This window comes from Acartia tonsa, chromosome 12, assembly GCF_053477335.1.
Source record: "Acartia tonsa isolate MP-2025a chromosome 12, ASM5347733v1, whole genome shotgun sequence".
In the NCBI taxonomy this organism is placed as follows: domain Eukaryota; kingdom Metazoa; phylum Arthropoda; class Copepoda; order Calanoida; family Acartiidae; genus Acartia; species Acartia tonsa.
In genome coordinates this window covers 24,913,444-24,930,540 of record NC_137271.1, presented here as the reverse complement: position 1 = coordinate 24,930,540, position 17,097 = coordinate 24,913,444, and the positions used below count along the sequence as shown (strand labels likewise).

The 17,097-nt window shown below is 30.6% G+C and overlaps 3 protein-coding genes across 4 annotated transcripts in view; 2 read left to right on the top strand and 1 right to left on the bottom strand.

Moving 5' to 3' along the window:
• The first annotated feature begins 1,818 nt into the window (after positions 1 to 1,818).
• LOC145334095 (uncharacterized) lies at positions 1,819 to 4,269 on the top strand. 2 transcript variants are annotated; one of them, XM_080179378.1, is made up of 4 exons: positions 1,824 to 2,136; positions 2,558 to 2,620; positions 2,908 to 3,057; positions 3,919 to 4,269. In XM_080179378.1, the coding sequence occupies exons 3-4, from the start codon at positions 2,909 to 2,911 to the stop codon at positions 4,259 to 4,261; spliced, it is 492 nt and encodes a 163-aa protein (XP_080035504.1). In that variant the 5' UTR covers positions 1,824 to 2,136; positions 2,558 to 2,620; position 2,908; the 3' UTR covers positions 4,262 to 4,269. The 2 variants fall into 2 exon arrangements, with proteins under 2 accessions (XP_080035505.1, XP_080035504.1); XM_080179379.1 differs by lacking the exon at positions 2,558 to 2,620 and having other exon boundaries at positions 1,819 to 2,136.
• Positions 4,270 to 8,964: 4,695 nt separating this feature from the next.
• On the top strand, positions 8,965 to 9,664 carry LOC145333271 (uncharacterized). Its single transcript, XM_080178403.1, has 2 exons — positions 8,965 to 9,430; positions 9,603 to 9,664. The coding sequence occupies exons 1-2, from the start codon at positions 8,965 to 8,967 to the stop codon at positions 9,662 to 9,664; spliced, it is 528 nt and encodes a 175-aa protein (XP_080034529.1).
• Positions 9,665 to 10,203: 539 nt separating this feature from the next.
• Positions 10,204 to 17,097, bottom strand: part of LOC145333731 (alpha-2-macroglobulin-like protein 1) — a 63,141-nt gene continuing 56,247 nt past the window's right edge. Inside the window, exons 49-61 of the mRNA XM_080178943.1 lie at positions 16,886 to 16,939; positions 16,428 to 16,533; positions 15,801 to 15,909; positions 15,525 to 15,613; positions 14,979 to 15,035; positions 14,660 to 14,714; positions 14,148 to 14,246; positions 13,419 to 13,492; positions 13,002 to 13,079; positions 12,419 to 12,517; positions 11,882 to 11,963; positions 10,976 to 11,061; positions 10,204 to 10,720 (exon numbers count right to left, since the gene is read on the bottom strand). Of these exons, the coding sequence (XP_080035069.1) occupies positions 10,603 to 10,720; positions 10,976 to 11,061; positions 11,882 to 11,963; positions 12,419 to 12,517; positions 13,002 to 13,079; positions 13,419 to 13,492; positions 14,148 to 14,246; positions 14,660 to 14,714; positions 14,979 to 15,035; positions 15,525 to 15,613; positions 15,801 to 15,909; positions 16,428 to 16,533; positions 16,886 to 16,939 (1,106 nt within the window). The 3' untranslated portion in view covers positions 10,204 to 10,602. The remainder of the gene's footprint in view (positions 10,721 to 10,975; positions 11,062 to 11,881; positions 11,964 to 12,418; positions 12,518 to 13,001; positions 13,080 to 13,418; positions 13,493 to 14,147; positions 14,247 to 14,659; positions 14,715 to 14,978; positions 15,036 to 15,524; positions 15,614 to 15,800; positions 15,910 to 16,427; positions 16,534 to 16,885; positions 16,940 to 17,097) is intronic.

Below are 17,097 nucleotides of genomic sequence, written 5' to 3'. Positions count from 1 at the left end.
GTAGCCTTGGACAAAGTAACCTCTGGACAAAGTAGCCTCTAGGACAAAGCTCTTGGGACAATTACTTTAGAAAAGTAGCTTCCTAAGGAAAATAGTCTCCTAAGGAAAGTAGCCTCCACTTTTAATAAAGGTCATAGCCACAGAGCTTGGCCCCCTGGCCTGCCTAGCCATGGGCGCTTTGCCACCTATATTAGCCTATAACCTAACCTAACCTAACAAATATATGGAATAAAAAAATATATAATTAGAAGTTTATGTACATTAAACATTCATACATAGGTTAGGTTAGGTTATAGGCTAGGGGGCCAAGTGCCTATCTATGGGCCAATGGGCTGTTTATTAAACTAGTCCCCAAAGTCACCAAATAGCATTTTCTTATTTGTGGGCATAACAACTTTTGAGTATTTTTTTGATAAATTTCTTATAAGCAATCAATCACATTGATTGCTTATTTGGCTTATATATCAAATCATGCAATTTTTTCACAAATTGCTTGTAAGCAATCAATCACATTTATTGCTTATTTGGCTTGTTTACCAAATCATGCTATTTTTTTATAAATTACTTAGAAGCAATCAATCACATTTATTGCTTATTTGGCTTATTTACCAAATCATGCAATTTTTGATAAATTACTTATAAGTAATCAATGAAAATTATTGCTTATTTGGCTTATATACCAAATCATGCTTTTTTTTCATAAATTACTTACAAGCAATCAATCACATTTATTGCTCATTTGGCTTATTTACCAAATCATGCAATTTTTTGATAAATTACTTATAAGTAATCAATAAAATTAATGCTTATTTGGCTTATATACCAAATCATGCTATTTTTTCATAAATTACTTACAAGCAGTCAATCACAATAAAGGCTTATTTTGCTTATATACCAAATCATGCAATTTTCGTTAAATTTCTCATAAGCAATCAATGAAAATTATTGCTTAGTTGGCTTATATACCAAATCAAGCAAATTTTTGATAAATTACTTACAAGCAATCAATCACATTTATTGCTTATTTACTAAATCATGCAATTTTTTGATAAATTACTTATAAGTAATCAATGAAAATTATTGCTTATTTGGCTTATATACCAAATCATGCAATTTTTTGATAGATTACTTATAAGCAATCAATCACAATAAATGCTTATTTGGCTTATATACCAAATCATGCAATTTTTTGATAGATTACTTATAAGCAATCAATCACATTTATTGCTTATTTGGCTTATATACCAAATCATACAATTTTTTGATAGATTACTTATAAGCAATCAATCACAATGAATGCTTATTTGGCTTATATACCAAATCATCCAATTTGTTGATAAATTACTTACAAGCAATCAATCACAATAAATGCTTATTTGGCTTATATACCAAATCATGCAATTTTTGGATAAATTACTTATAAGCAATCAATCACATTTGTTGCTTATTTGGCTTATATCAGCCAAATCTTCTCTTTTTTTCATAAACTGCTTACAGGAAGGAAGGGATTAATTATTACTCCTCCTTCTTTTTCTTCACTTCAACTTATTTAAGCCACTTTTACTGTAAATGACTGAGTATTTATTTACTCCACCCTCTTTTATCTCACAAGTAAGACCAAATTGTTGTAGAATGCTGATATAAGTAAGCAATTAGTATTCATTATGGCTTATCAGTAATTTACCACAAAAATGGCACAATGGCACATTTAAGTAAGCCAAAAAAAATGTTAATTGCTTACTTACACGTTTTGAGATTACTAGGGTTATTGCATCTTATTATAGACTACTTTCCGTGGATATTAAATTGAAAAATTAAAAGATTAAAAATTAGTTTTATTAGCCCCGAGGAACCGAGCCTGGGTTCACAAAACTGGTATTAATTTTATGAATTACATTCTATCATTCGCGGAAAATTGTCTTAAATATGATGCTATACATGATTTTTCAGTATGCCTAGGAACGGTTCTTATCTAGCGGATATTAATCGATTTTAAAGCCATACTAGAAAACTTTAAATTATGTTTTATCCTATGTTACTGTATATTATTTTTTTTCAGATAAAAAAATGAACTGTAAAAGATAATTATAAGATTGTAACATAATTGTATTCTAAGAATTTGTTGGTGAAAATCAGGTTATTATCTTATTTATCTCCAGCTGATACTTTTACTAACTAGAAATGTATGATGATAATAGCAGCACGTGTGTTATATCTGTATGTTACACATTTCTGACTGATATAACCAGCCAATTTCTTTCTTTTACGGCAATTTCGCATTTGAAGTTGCCAAATTAGAATGAAAATAAATGTATTTTAAAGAAAAATGTACTTCTTTGCATTTATGTTTATTCTAACCTGGCCAATTCAAATGCGAAAATGCCGTGAAACTATTTATTGTCACGGCATTTCTTCTCTTATAGACGTAAAGAAACTATTTCAAAACTCACCTCAGTACTAAAGTATTAGGTACTTAGTGTAAATAATTTGATAAAATAAATAATTTAATTTAATAATATCCCTATTTCTAAAATGTCACTGTATTTTTTTTCAATAGATGAAAAATAAATAAAGAGCTATAAGAGTAAGAACTGTAACCAAGGTTTATTTCTGAATACAGGTGACTTATTAACTATTTACAATCTTGCCAAGTCTTTTCCAGTTTAAATATACCCAATCATAATTAACATGAATGGTCCTCAATAACATGACTATTAAAACAGATTAATTAAATGGCGCAAAAGTTCAAAAAAAAGGAAGCTATTAATTATATTTAAGATATGTACCTATGAGGTTACTTTTATACTTTATCTTAAAAATCAAATGTAATCATTGTTTTATATTTATCCCAATTAATATAAAGGGAAAATGCACTATATTTAAATTTGTCAAAAGTCCACATTTCAGAATGCCAAGTACATGTCTTGTCTGCCTAGATCCAGGGCCCACCTTGCATAACTTACCCACAGATGAAATCCGTTTACAAAAGTGGAAAGCTCACCTAAAGTTTAGGCACCCACCTATGAAATTTTCAAAAGTATGCTGTAAACATTTTAGGTAAATTTTTAAAATTCTTTCATTAGCCCCAATTTTTATGGTAAAGTACTTTATTTGTTTTTAGATAGGCTTTCATTTTTATTTGTATTCAAAAAGTAATCTGTAGCAGGGATTAAAGAGGGACTTTACTCCTATAAGCAAAACAGACAGCTAACAATGTAACAATGGCGGGTATGGCTAGCTCTAGGAAATACCCAATAGAAGCTTCTGTTTGCAAATACAACACCCTGCAAATAATGGGATTTGGGAGTTGGTAGGATATAGAACTTGGCATTGTTGAGTTCACCTTGTAGCTACATGTTTTAGTCCCTAGGTGTGGACCCTGTGATTATATTATCCATAATATTTAGTGCACAAAGTTTATGATCTTTTATAGTTATTTGCATGCATGCTTTTATATGTGAAATAAAGTACTAGTACTTATGAAGTGAATTTGTTATTAGTAAGATTGCAATACTTCTTTATAATTAGTCTAAAGTCTGTACTACGTCCATAATACAAATCAATATATTTTATTTTAAGCATTTTTGTATTTTTTTAATTCAAGTAATAGATGTATGTATATGTCGATTGTACAATTCTAACATGCCTAAATAAACAAACAAAAAAACTATCTTTCAAGATGTATGGACTGGACATACAGACAAAAACACTACAAACGGACCAACCATGATTATATAAAAGCTTTGCTTTTAAAAATTTTATCATCTCTACAACAAACAGACTACAAACGGACCGACCATGATTTGCTTTGTTTTTAAAAATTTTATCATCTCTACAACAATGTCTCAAAGTGGAAAAGCCTCTAATTATTGAAAACCTTCATTTTCATTCAAGATTAATTGATATACATTATTTTAGAACTGAGAGCTACATTTCTGAAACAAACAAGCTAAAGCATGATGCTGTTCCAATTATGAATTATGTTAGCTGTAATATTTGCAGCAAAATATTTCCTAGTATTGATCTTCTAAATATTCATAAATATGTTCATCCTTTAGTGAAAGAGGAGAGTAAGACTATTGAAGAAACTTGCAAAGAGAATTGTATCTCTGTTAAAGAGGAAGATGTTGATATTTATATAAAAGAAGAAACATCTGGTGATTATCTATCTGATAATGAAAATATTTATGATACAGACTCTTATGACAATATTGATAAAATTGATATTGAAGAATTTAAACTTGAAGAACCTGATGTTTAATTTTATTAACCTTGTAATATTCTTCTATATATTCTTGTAAAAATGTTATCATAATCTTGTAAAAATTAAAATCTAGGTACTAATTTAATCATCATTTTTTTTTGTTGTACGATTTAGAATGAATTTAACTTTTTGATACATAAGTATTATTAAGAACCTATATAAAATATTAATTAAATTTTTTCTATTTTCTTTATTCAAGCCATACAATTTGAATTTAAAATTAGGTATTTTAAAATCAATAATAATCTATTTTGCAAACAAAATACATATATACATTGGATTGCATAATTATATTATCTGTATTGTTTGAAATTGCATGCAACTATCTTATGTTTTCAGATACAAAGAATGAATTGAATTATAAAAAGTAAGAACAGTAGCTTTGAGACGAAAATAAAACTGTAGATAAGTAAGTTAGGTTCATTATTACAAGGGAAAAACAAATATACAAGACAATTATTATCAGTACAAATCTTATTAAAAATTATATATAGTTTAGAATGCAAAATTATATATAGTTTAGAATGCAAAATAAATTAAAGTGAAACTATAATTGGATATATTCCTAATTTACAGCCTTATAAAATTGAAAAAAATTGAAGAAAAAATTCCTAAGAGGATAACGCCTTAAAAATTAATTATAATTTAAGAACAATGCCATAGCCCTACTATAGTTATAACTGTTTTCGTTAACTTACTCAGAAAAAACTGATATACATACGAATGGACAGGAGGCGAAAGCCTGTAGTGTCCTAGATTGATTAATTGATTTAAAAAACCTAAAGCACAATTCTACTAGCTCTACTACAGCCAAAGTTATATTTTTTTGCTAACTTACTTAGTCAGACAGATGGACATAATGAAATAACAATGACAAGATGAGGACGTCCATAGTGTAGATTGATTGGGCTTGGTTAGACGATTATAAAAGTGTTTAAACCATTCTTCTAGCTATACTAGGGCCAAAGTTAGATTTTTTTGCTCATTTACTTAGAAGGAAGGACAGTCAAATGTTATTTAGTTTGAAAAAAGTATAATAAGTATGGCAGTTGTCTTATTTTAATACCATTTTAAACATCATATTTTACAATAGCAAAGGATAGAAAGAATTTATATGGAAATACTTTCTTAAATGAGATTATACTAGAAAATGACCTCCCTCTTTATAATTTCAGGTTTGTAACTGATGCCACTAGGAATATCAAATATATATAATTATATAACAGCATGGAATAATGGATAGTGAAAATGAGAAGAACTCTTGTCAGATTTGTGGCAAAACATTTAGTACATCTCAAACTAGAGACAGGCATATGAGAACACATACTCTAGAGAAACCATACTCATGTGATATATGTGGTAAATCATTTTCTTTACCTTATCATAAAAAATCTCATGTAAGAACACATACTGGTGAGAAACCATATTCTTGTCAGATATGTGGAAAATCATTCTCAGAAGTGACTGATAAGAATAGACATATGAGAACTCATACAGGAGAGAAACCATACACATGTGAAATTTGTAGAAAACCATTCTCAAGAGCAGATAATAGAGATGCACATATGAGAACACATACGGGAGAGAAACCATATTCATGTGAATTATGTGGTAAATCATTTTCACATTCTAGTGATAGAAAAAATCATATGAAAACTCATACTAGAGAGAAACCATATTCATGTGAAATATGTGGCAAATTATTCTCCCTATTAGATTATAAAAATAAACATGTAAGAGCACACACTGGTGAGAAACCATATTCATGTAATGTATGTAGTAAATCATTCTCAGCATCAAACATTAGAAATAGACATATGAGGACACACACGGGAGAGAAACCATATTCATGTGAAATATGTGGTAAATCGATCAAGCAACAGAAATAAACATGCTAAGACTCATGAAGTACATACTAGTGATAACAATATTTATATTAGTGACAACAATATTGGTATTAGTGACAACAATATTGATATAAGTGACAATAATATTGATATTAGTGACAACAATATTGATATTAGTGACAACAATATTGATATTAGTGACAACAATATTGATAATTCTGAATTTGAACAAGTATTTATAAAGGAAGAGGACAAAACTAATATTTATCAAGTAAAAACAGAAAATGCTGAAATGCAAGTTGAAGAAGATTTGGTGAAAAAATATTGGGAAGAATTTACTTCAGATTTGCCCTAGTACCTTAGTATCTAGCTAGCATAGACATTGTAATTAATAATGAAAATTCTGTAAATTTTAGTGTGTCATCAATATTATTATTCAAGTTGTGCTGTATTCTAATATTTTGCTTGAAAAAGTACCTATATACACTCTAGTTAGTTGAAATATAAATGATGTAAATATTTAAATAAGAATATATTATTAATATTTAATGTTTATATCTTTAAGTGATTTTTACATTTTTTAACCTTTTCTTCAATTTTAAGTAATTTCATTATGTTTATTTAATTGAAAATTGTTAGAACTTTGTTTATTTTAGGTTCAAATATTTATATATATTTGATTACCAAATCAAAAAGATTTTAATAAAATCATGCAAAACTTTGTGCACGCCACTAAATCTAAGATTTAAAAAATATTTCCTTAAAATATTCTTATTGAGGCAATAATAAAAAAACAAAAAAAGAGTTAATTTAAGTTGATGTACGAAATATGTTCAATAAGTTATGTAAACACGCTTTATCTTTAAAAATAATAAGTTTTGTCATGATTGTCAAATTACACATCCTTATAATAAAGTATCACGATCTCTGTATGTCTGTCTATCTGTTTGTACCAAAGGATCTTGCTAACCGCTGAACTGATTCGGTTCTCCTTTAGGATGTAGCTTCTCATAGTTACTATTTTTGGGGATGGATACCACCATCCTCCCAAGAGGAGTCGTAAAAAAATATTTATAATTAGTGCCGCCTAGAGGCCCTTAAGCTATTTTTTAGTAAACAGCTGATCTTAACCTAGATTACAAAGAAAAGATTTACATGCTGCTAGAGGCCTCTAGGGACGTTGCCGCTATTTATCCAATATTGGCAGGTCATTATCATTACAGATTACAGGAATATCCTCTTACACTTTTGAATTCGCCTTATGCTGAAATAGGAGAGAACAGTGGCATTTGTATAATGCATAAGCTCCCCACAGAGCCTAGGCATTTAGATAACCTAAAAGATATTTCAAAATAAGTAAGGTTAGGTTAGGAATAGGATATACAAATAAGCCCCCCACAGGGGTCAGGCATTTAAACAGTTGATGAGGTATTTCTAAAATGGGTAGGTTAGGTTGAGATATGAATATAATAATAAGCTACCCGCAGGGATTAGGCATTTAAAAACCTAAAAAAATTTTTTAAAGAGGGTTAGGTTAGGTTAAGAAAGGGATAAATAAATTCAAATATACTTCAATGAAATTTGAGATTTGAAGATTTTTTGGCAAAGATTTGAATGATTTTCTGTCAAAGAATCAAAATAATAAACACTCCAGCGTGTTACTAACTTATGTAATGTCCACTCCGACGTTTGTCATTCCTGTGTTTGTCCTAGGACCAGTTTATGTAGAAAGATTTTAAAAATTTAAATACTTGTCAGATATTGGAATTTAAAGGTTGAATTTGAAATCTTATGAATACGATCATAAATGGAAAATATAATTAAACCAAAAACTAAATCAGTTTTATTTTTAAATTTAACTTTATTAAATTTTATCATGCCTAAATTTAATTTTGATTTGATACAAATGTTCCTTTTTTTAAAAGACATTGAACTTTTGCAATAAGGAGGGGGGGGGGGGTAAGTTTTGCCACTTTCGCGTAATCAGTGTTGTGTGGGCTAGGTATTGATCTGAGATTATAGGTTATTTGGGATAAAAGTTTACTTTTGGGTAGTAGTTCACGGAAATTTAATCATTTTTTGAATAGGTCTCCAGGTTCAGGTGCTGCAGGCTGGAAGGTCATTTCTGGACAGGTTAAAAATTTTAAAAATTTTGTTTGAAGAGTTAGAGAGCAACTTATAAAACAAAATATGCTTCTTTTTGAATGTTATTAACATACCTGCAGAAAAAATTAAAATCGGCCTCCAGGTTCAGGTGCTGCATGCCTCCAGGTTTAGGTGCTGCAGGCCTCAAGGTACACTCTGGACAGGTAAAAAAGAAAATTTCTTATTTGAAGAGTTAAAGGTACACTTATAAAACAAAATATGCATCTTTTTGGATGTTATCATCATTTATGCAGAAAATTAAAAATCGGCCTTCAGGTTCAGGTGCTGCAGGCCTCCAGGTACACTCTGGAGAGGTAAAAATTAAAATTTCTTATTTGAAGAGTTACAGGTACACTTATAAAACAAAATATGCATCTTTTTGGATGTTATCATCATATTTACAGAAAAATTTAAATTCATATTTGACAAGGGGTTGATTAGAATGGATAGTTACAGAAGTATCACAGTACAATTTCTGGTTTATCCCACCCATTCTCAGAAGAAAACTATTTTGGATAAAAACCAAAATAAACTTGTTTTGAATTTCTATTCAAATTAGTCTGCTAGTATTTGTAATGGTTAGTTCAGTAAGAGTTTTCTGCTTTGGGAAGAATTGTTTTAGCGGCATTCTTTGCACTGTTACCCAAAGTCTTTTAAGCCTGCGTGGCGAGAGCCAAACAGGCACTAAACAGATTAGGTAAGAAAAATATGGCGGAACTTATCTGGATCCCAGCACATGTAGGTCACAAAGGTAATGAAATTGCGGATCGCCTCGCCAAGCTTGGCTCCGCAATGAACAACAAACAGGTAATCTATCCAGAACCACATGCACCCATTCCTACATCATACATCAATGGTATAATCAAAGAATGGGCCGACAGGGCTCATCAACAGAAGTGGGTGAGTCCTGCTGACCCAAGATTCTGCAGGCAAACACGAATGTTTCTGAAAGAAGCCAGAAACAATGTCTGGAAACTCATCCAGAACAAAAACAGGACCTATGTCATGTATGCATGCCAGATCCTGACTGGCCACGCTAACACTAATAAACACTTATTTAGAATGAACCTGGCAGACAACCCAGGCTGCCAACAGTGTGGATTCCATGAGGAAACCATCGAACACCTCATCGGCTACTGCCCCAGATACAACAAGCTCAGGCTGGAGCTATTTGGTAACAACACCATACGGACCAAAGACTTCCATACCTTGAGTCTTAAGCACATATTGAAATTTATAAAAAAAAACAGGAAAATTTAGAGTTTAAAACCACAAGTTTAGAGAAACATATATTATAGGCGGGCATGGGAACCATGTCACAACAAGAGAAGGCTAACACTATTTAGGTTTGCTAGCCAAGAACAGAGGTAACAAAGCAGATGGGTCTGTGGACAAGTGCGTAGCATAAGTTTGGTCCCTGCCTTGGACAAGATGGCGAAGTCGCCCAAGTTCCTGAGGCCTGCTATATTCCGATAACCAATAACCGATACCCAAAGTCTTTGAAATTTGCCAAAATAATAAAAGTTGCATGTATTCTGGTACCCAAGGTCCAAGACTGTCAGAAATATGAATTTAAAATCCATTGTCCCCTCCCTTCCTCCCTGCTTTGTATCCCTCATGAAGTATGAAAATATCAGTCAATATTGAAACAATCTTATTATAACTTTGTTTAAGATAACAGGGATCTTAAAGTTATCATAATAAACAAAATTACTCAATCTGTGAATTAAAAATTATTTGTAGAAAAGTTTGACACTTCGAATTTAAACGTACTGAGATTTAATATAATTTTTTTTATAACAAACCATTTTGGTAGGAAATGCTTTTAAAAATTAAATACATATAAATATCATCAATTTTCTTATACCTTGAGATCCCTGACACGACCTGCCCCACTGTATCCTAGTTATTGAGTAGCATTACTACTTAAAAGACAATAATCATAAATTATATTAACACATTTATTAATCCATACATAAAATACAAAAAATTACATATAGTTTGTTGATTTTAAAACCAAATTTTTATTCTTTAAAATATAAAAGCTGCCTTTTTATAATCTGCACAAAAGAATATTAAAATATCTAATTACAATCAAACTTGTTAAGTACATATTTTGAGATTTTTGTAGTATAATAATATTTGTTAAATAGTAAAGTTACATTTAAGATTATTAATAATCAAACTTATTTTGTATCAAATTAGCCATTGAAACTCTTTAGTAATTTTTAAATCTTTAATTTTGATTTGTTTTTACTTGAATTAGAAAAGAAAACCCAAAAACTTTAAGATTTAAACTGATTAAAATTACTGAAGGTTTTCAACTTGGACTTAATATTTTTAATCTTAGGGTTTGTAGAGGATCTGATGATCATCCTCTGTGTTGTAATAATCATAGACATGGATCCTGGCCTCTTTCAGATCATCAACTTTGAACTCTTGCTGTACCAACAGCTCAACACATCTAGATATAATATATTAAGTTTACATTTGATTAAAAGGCCTAACATTCAAATGAGTTGGTTTTCTTTTTGATATTATTTTCATATAACTATGGTCATGGACTTGAAATATCATTCTGGTTTAACAGATAAATTGTTCACTTAACAGTTGCTTCTATTATACACAAATATTAATGTTTAGGGTTTGTGTAGCCTAAGATTATTTGACTAATATTGAAATATCTACTAATAACCTATCCCTGGAAACCATATTTTACCTTTCTTCTTTGTCCAGTTTATCAAAGTAAAGAACAACAATATTTTCTTTCTCATTGACTTCCACTCTTTTCACCAGAGGCTCAATCTAAAATCATAAAGATTGTTTGAAAAATCAGTAGTGAGTATTGATTCATCTACTTTTGCATTTAATCTATTTCTACATAATTATGGTTTAATATAATGATTAGGGGAATTAACAGATGATTTTCATAATTTCAAATGTATTCTATTGGTGGAAACATGGAAAAGCTTTTCATTATTTTAAAGTTAGTATTTTTTTAATCTATTTAAAAACACTGTTCTAAGATATATTTCGATTTTATCAATAATTTTTAATCCATTTTGTCTCTTGTAGAAATTAGCTTGGTCATTTTAGTTCATGTTTAAAAATAGTTATCATTATTTCTATTATACTGAGCTAGATATCTCTATCTATCCATCTATTTTAACTTTTATTCAATCTATCTATGCTATATATACTCTATTTGCTTACATTTCAATTTATTTGGAAATAATCTGTTATACAAATATTTGAGTTTCAAAAGATTTCATCTAACTATTCATCTATAATCCTTCTATTTAATAAAATTATTGGTTGAAGTGAATTGACACTGCTAGAGTTTACCAATCAATCAATATTTCATTAAAGTTTTTAAAGTTCTAAGCTTACAAATAAGAGCACTAATTCATGAAACTTTCAGCATTAGTTTCTTTGATCAATACCAGCTGAGTATCCACGTGGATATTCAGCTACTATTGGGTTCATTTTTGGATACTCAGCTACTATTGGGAAAATGTGTGGATATTCAACTACCAATGGGGGGGGGGGGGGGTAAAACAATTATTTTGGATTTTGAAACAAAGGCTCTGATAAGAATCTTATATAATTAATTTATATTCTATACCTCATTTAATAAATCCTCTGGATTCTTAGCGGAGTATCCAGAAAGCATTTCTACCTCCATAATGGCCATTTCTGTTTCTGCCCTAAAAAAAAACATTAAGGTTGCAAAATATCTTTTTCAATCAACGACTAATATACATCTATTTCACTTACTTATTTCCAATATTACTTTTAATTACAGTTTTAAAAAGAAGAGAAGACTAGTAAATCATACTTTGGCGGTCTCTAGAGGCACTGTAAAATATTTTTTGGTATTTCTTTTTTAGTGATGTTTGCTCTTGGGAGGGTGGCGGTATAAAATAGTTATAAACCTTCCCAGAACCTATGAAAAGCTACATTTTTAAGGAGAACCATATCGGTTTAGCAGTATCTTTTGGTACAGACACACACACACACACAGATCCGCTACTGTACTATAAGGATAAAGACTTACTTAGAATTAGATACATATTTAACTAAAAAATGTGTTAGATTCTTACTTATCTAATCATCAAACCAAGTTTCTATATAATTTATCTATCTATCTATTTTCACTTACTTATTTCCAATATAAGATGTACAGACTTCCAAAATGTCCTTCTTAAACACATGACTAATCTTGAATGCAGGCTCGGATTTACTTTCGGGGATGTTGTATCTAAAATAATAAATAGGTTTTACATTTTTCTAAAAAATCATAATTTAAAATTTTAAACCATAATCAATCTAAAAGACTAAAAGAAAGATTACAAATCTAGATTCCTAACACTACAGATCTATTTAAAAAAAAATTAATTTTGTTAGTAATAAGTAAGCCTTTACCTACTTCTAACAATTACATGTAAAAATATAGTTAAATAAAACATGAAACCCATCTTTTAAAGGATTATACTGGGTTAGAAGTTATATAAGTGTTACCTTCAGGGATCATACGGTATAAGACAATGCACAATATGCTAGAAGATAAACAAAATCACCCTTTCTTTAGATAAAATTAATGGTTGAAAAGTTTGAATAGGACACGTGTAAACCAACCAATTTAGATTTAATAAAATTTCCTAAGGCTTTAAGCTAGAGATTCAGAATGTATGATTGTAAACCAAAGCAAATGAGAGTTCCTTTTTGCTACCACCTTAGGTTACCTGAGAGAAGTTTGCAGGATTACACAGCCAGATCCCTCAAGATTGAAGCTAACATCATATGGTGGTGTACCAGAGAGCCTAAAATTATTTCATGTTTTCAGGTTCAAATATTTCTTTCCTTAAACCCAGGTATCTAAAGGAATAAAACAATGGCCGATAAATTGATGTACATTCCCAATGATGATATACAAAATTAGTGGTTGAAATGTTGGAAAACTAAACTTAATGAATCAACCAATCAAAATTCACTAAAGGCCCCAAAGTTGTTATGCCAACGAATAAGGAAACGTTATTATAAAACTTTGGGGACTAGTATTCAACAGCCCATTTTCCCCTCTCTGTCTACCTAAACCTGAAGCCTAAACTGAAATATAGAGGTCTGCATATGGTTATTACAAAAATGATTTAATAACTTACTTTGAAGTTTCCAGGACTTGTTTATTATCCTCTGTAAGGCTCAATTTCTCAAATTCAGCTCCATCTTTTTTAACCTAGGTACAAATACCAAAAATTTCAAATATTAATAGTTATTTTCTAAATATCAGGTGTTATTGTAGTTTAAATCCTTCCATTGACCAGGGAAAATAATATTACAGTTCAATATGAATCAAAGTGTAGTAATGAGTGCCCGTCCGACAGACAACACCCGTATGTCCAGAGTAGATACGCTACCCAAATTATCCAGCTCTCCACTATAACTATGTCATCCTAAAATTAAACAGAAAGCCTGCCGTGTCAACAACACACAGCATTTGTTATTTGTAGGCTTTTAGTTTGCCGCTCTGATCTCCCGCCTTAGGCAGCTCCATCATCGGACTTGCCTTGGTACAAAGCCCACCGTTTGCTGGCTACAAAAGCTTTAAACCCCACCTTCAAACGGATGTGTCTGTTTATGTACTCACCCAAGGATCTAAAGGGATAAAGACAAAGGCCTGTAAATTGATGTACAGCCCCAATGATGATACACAAAAATACCCCTTCTTTAGATTAAAATTAATGGTTGAAATAATTGGACACTCAATGTAATGAAATAATCAATCAAAATTCAATGAAAGTCTCCAAAGGCAACGAACAAGAAAGCGTTATTATAAAGCTTGAGAGACTAGAGCAATAAACAGCCCATTGTCCCCACTCTCTGGTACTCACCCCTAGTTGCATATCAGTGGAATATCCTCCTATGATTGTTCCATAAACAGACAAAGCTTGAAGACCAACAACAGTATCTTGAGTTGAACTGAAACCACCCTAAAAATAAAATTATATTAAAATGTAAATGTTGTTACATAAAAAAAGTATTTTTGATAAACGTATTAATTTTTATACTTTTACTAGTAGCTAACCCCTAATATCTATGATAATTGAAGGTGTAGGTTAAGTCAGGAATGTAGCTTAAAACCATCACAATACTAAAATCCAAAACTAATTAGCATTAAACCATCCAATGATTTACTCGAATCTTCCTTCCAAATGGAGAACTCAATCGGTTCAGTAGTTATTGAAATCTTAAGCTTCAGACAACAAAAAAAACATTACAACTTTATATAGTAGGATTTTACTGTTACAGTAAAATTTGAATGATTAAACAGATTTTTATTAAAATTAATTTCTTATTTTCAAGAAATATTAATATTTCTTTTTTTCTAGTTAATTGTCTGTACCTGTGAGTTTCTATGTCTTGCCAGCCATTTCACAGCATCTACAGCCTCGTCAGTTCTATAGCAAGAATAATTCTGGTTAATGGTTATAGCACAAGATAACATATCATTATTTTTTTAATTTTTTTATTTTGCATTCAATTTTGTAGAGAGAAAATAGATGTCTTTAAAAATATTTTTCCATTTCTCCCTCTCAATATTTACCACCTAAAAAAGTCTACGGCACCTAGGGGCTAAAAAAACTGGTTTTAATCTTATAATTGTACATTTTATATCTTCGGAAAGCCGTTTATAATACGATGCGAGAAATAACTATTCTAACCTTCCTTCCAGAACCAGACTCATAATATTGTAAGCAGTAACCTCAACAGTGTAGGATCTACAAAAAAAGTAATTTATTAAAATCAGAAAAACATTTGGTGTAAAAGTGAATCTATTTTAAATTAATTAACTTCCTGGAATGTTATTCAAGTTATTCAAAAATGTATATGAAGAATTCTACGGTGGTGATAGTTCGAGTTCAAATCTCCATATGTTGACTCGAATTTCTCATTCTTAATAATAATCACGCAACTCCCCTGGTTGTGTAAAAAGGAGATTATTGAGTAAGTTTGGATAGTCACGTACATGATATCAGTATCATTATCCAAAACTCCCCCATGGTGAGCGTCATTCTTTATGGTGACTTTGTTACGGTGAGGGTGAGGTAATAATGAGGAGCTCTCATGAGATAGCGCGTCAAATCATAAAGTGCTTGAACGTTGAGCTTGAGTTGACCCTGGTGGCTATACAAAAGTATCTCAGCCTACTTTATGATGACTGAAGTCCAAATCCTAAGAAACTGTGGCTAATGAATGAATGAACCTACCTTGGATAATAGTACCACCACCTCCTGTTATTATCATCTTCCTTGGAAGTAGCATCCCAGAACAGGGCCCCAGGAATTGTCTTGTTGGCCTTAAATATTTTTTAAAATTATTTTAATCTCAAGGTTTCAAAGCTATTAGTTATAATTACTGAATAAAAGACTTTGATCTTTACTTAACCTAACCTAAAAGAAATATCATGAAACAATCAGAATTATATATGTTGCTCAATTGGTGAATAAAAGGGTATTTCTTGAATTTTTAAAAATTTTGATCACCTTAGCATCAAGAGCATTTCTCAATTCATCATGTTGTGCTTCAAAGGTGTCATCTTCAGCAATGTTAGCAGCATAGTTAGCAAGAGACATGCTATACAGATCATCACTGTAACATAACAACAAATTAACATTTATTTATTTTATTTAAATCCTTATAATAAAGTAACATGATGTCTGTTTGTTTGTCTGTCCGTACCGAAGGATCTAGCTAACCGCTAAACCGATCGGGTACTCCTTTACAGGGTATCTTCTCATAGGTCCAGGGAAGGTTTATAACTATTTTGGGAGAGGGTACCACCACCCTCCCAAGAGAAATCACAGAAAATAAAAAAATACGTATAGAGACTTAAACAAAACATAAGGTAACGTATTATATTAAAAACATTTAAAGTGCCATTAGAGGCCTCTAGGGGGCGTAGCCGCTAGTAGAAAATAAAATACATATTGAAAAGGGAAATTATTTCTAAAACTATTTAAAATTATTTTACTTCATAACAATGAATTCAATGTAATTAAATTATATTAAAACAATATAACAAGAGTTATATGATGAATTAGCTAGAGTCACTTTTATCTTACTACTAGATCATGCCTAAAATTATTGAATTTTTGTTAAATTGTTTCCTGGCAGTAACATTGAGCTCATTGAAGACACAATCAAGACCATTAGTGATAGCTTTATCTACCATAGCAATGAGAGGGCTCTCGTCATTTTGTAGCATATTCTTTCTGTGGGCAAAATTTAGCTTATTTTATACTCTTTTTATACTTCACAAAAGTGCAAAGGTAACCTTGTAGTTTGGAGAACTCTTTAGTGCTTTCCCCCAAAGTGAATGGCGTGCACATAAATCCTCCCTACTTATTTTAGGTAGGAGGCATTTTTTCTTTAAGTCTCACCCCTGTAGATGGCCCTTGCCCAATATAGCCTAACCTTACCTAACATAAAAGTCTCCCTAGTCTTATTTTTAATTTATTAGTATATGAAGTTAGGGGGGGGGGGGGCTATAATCGACCAGGGGCATTAAAGTAAAACCTCTAACATTCCATTTGAGGGGAAAATTTAATCAAAGTAAGCTTTTTCCTGTATTCCGAGAGAGAAATGAGCACAAATGAAGTCAGACTGCTGTTGGAGTTTCCACCTTAATTAAAACATTTATATTGGGTAAAGAACTTCGGATCAAACTAGATAAAATTATACGCAGTAAAGATTTTGCATTGGCTAATATTCTAATCCAATAATATCTTTAGAATAGGTAAAAGAACATAACAAATGTCCAATATATAAATAACTTTCTTC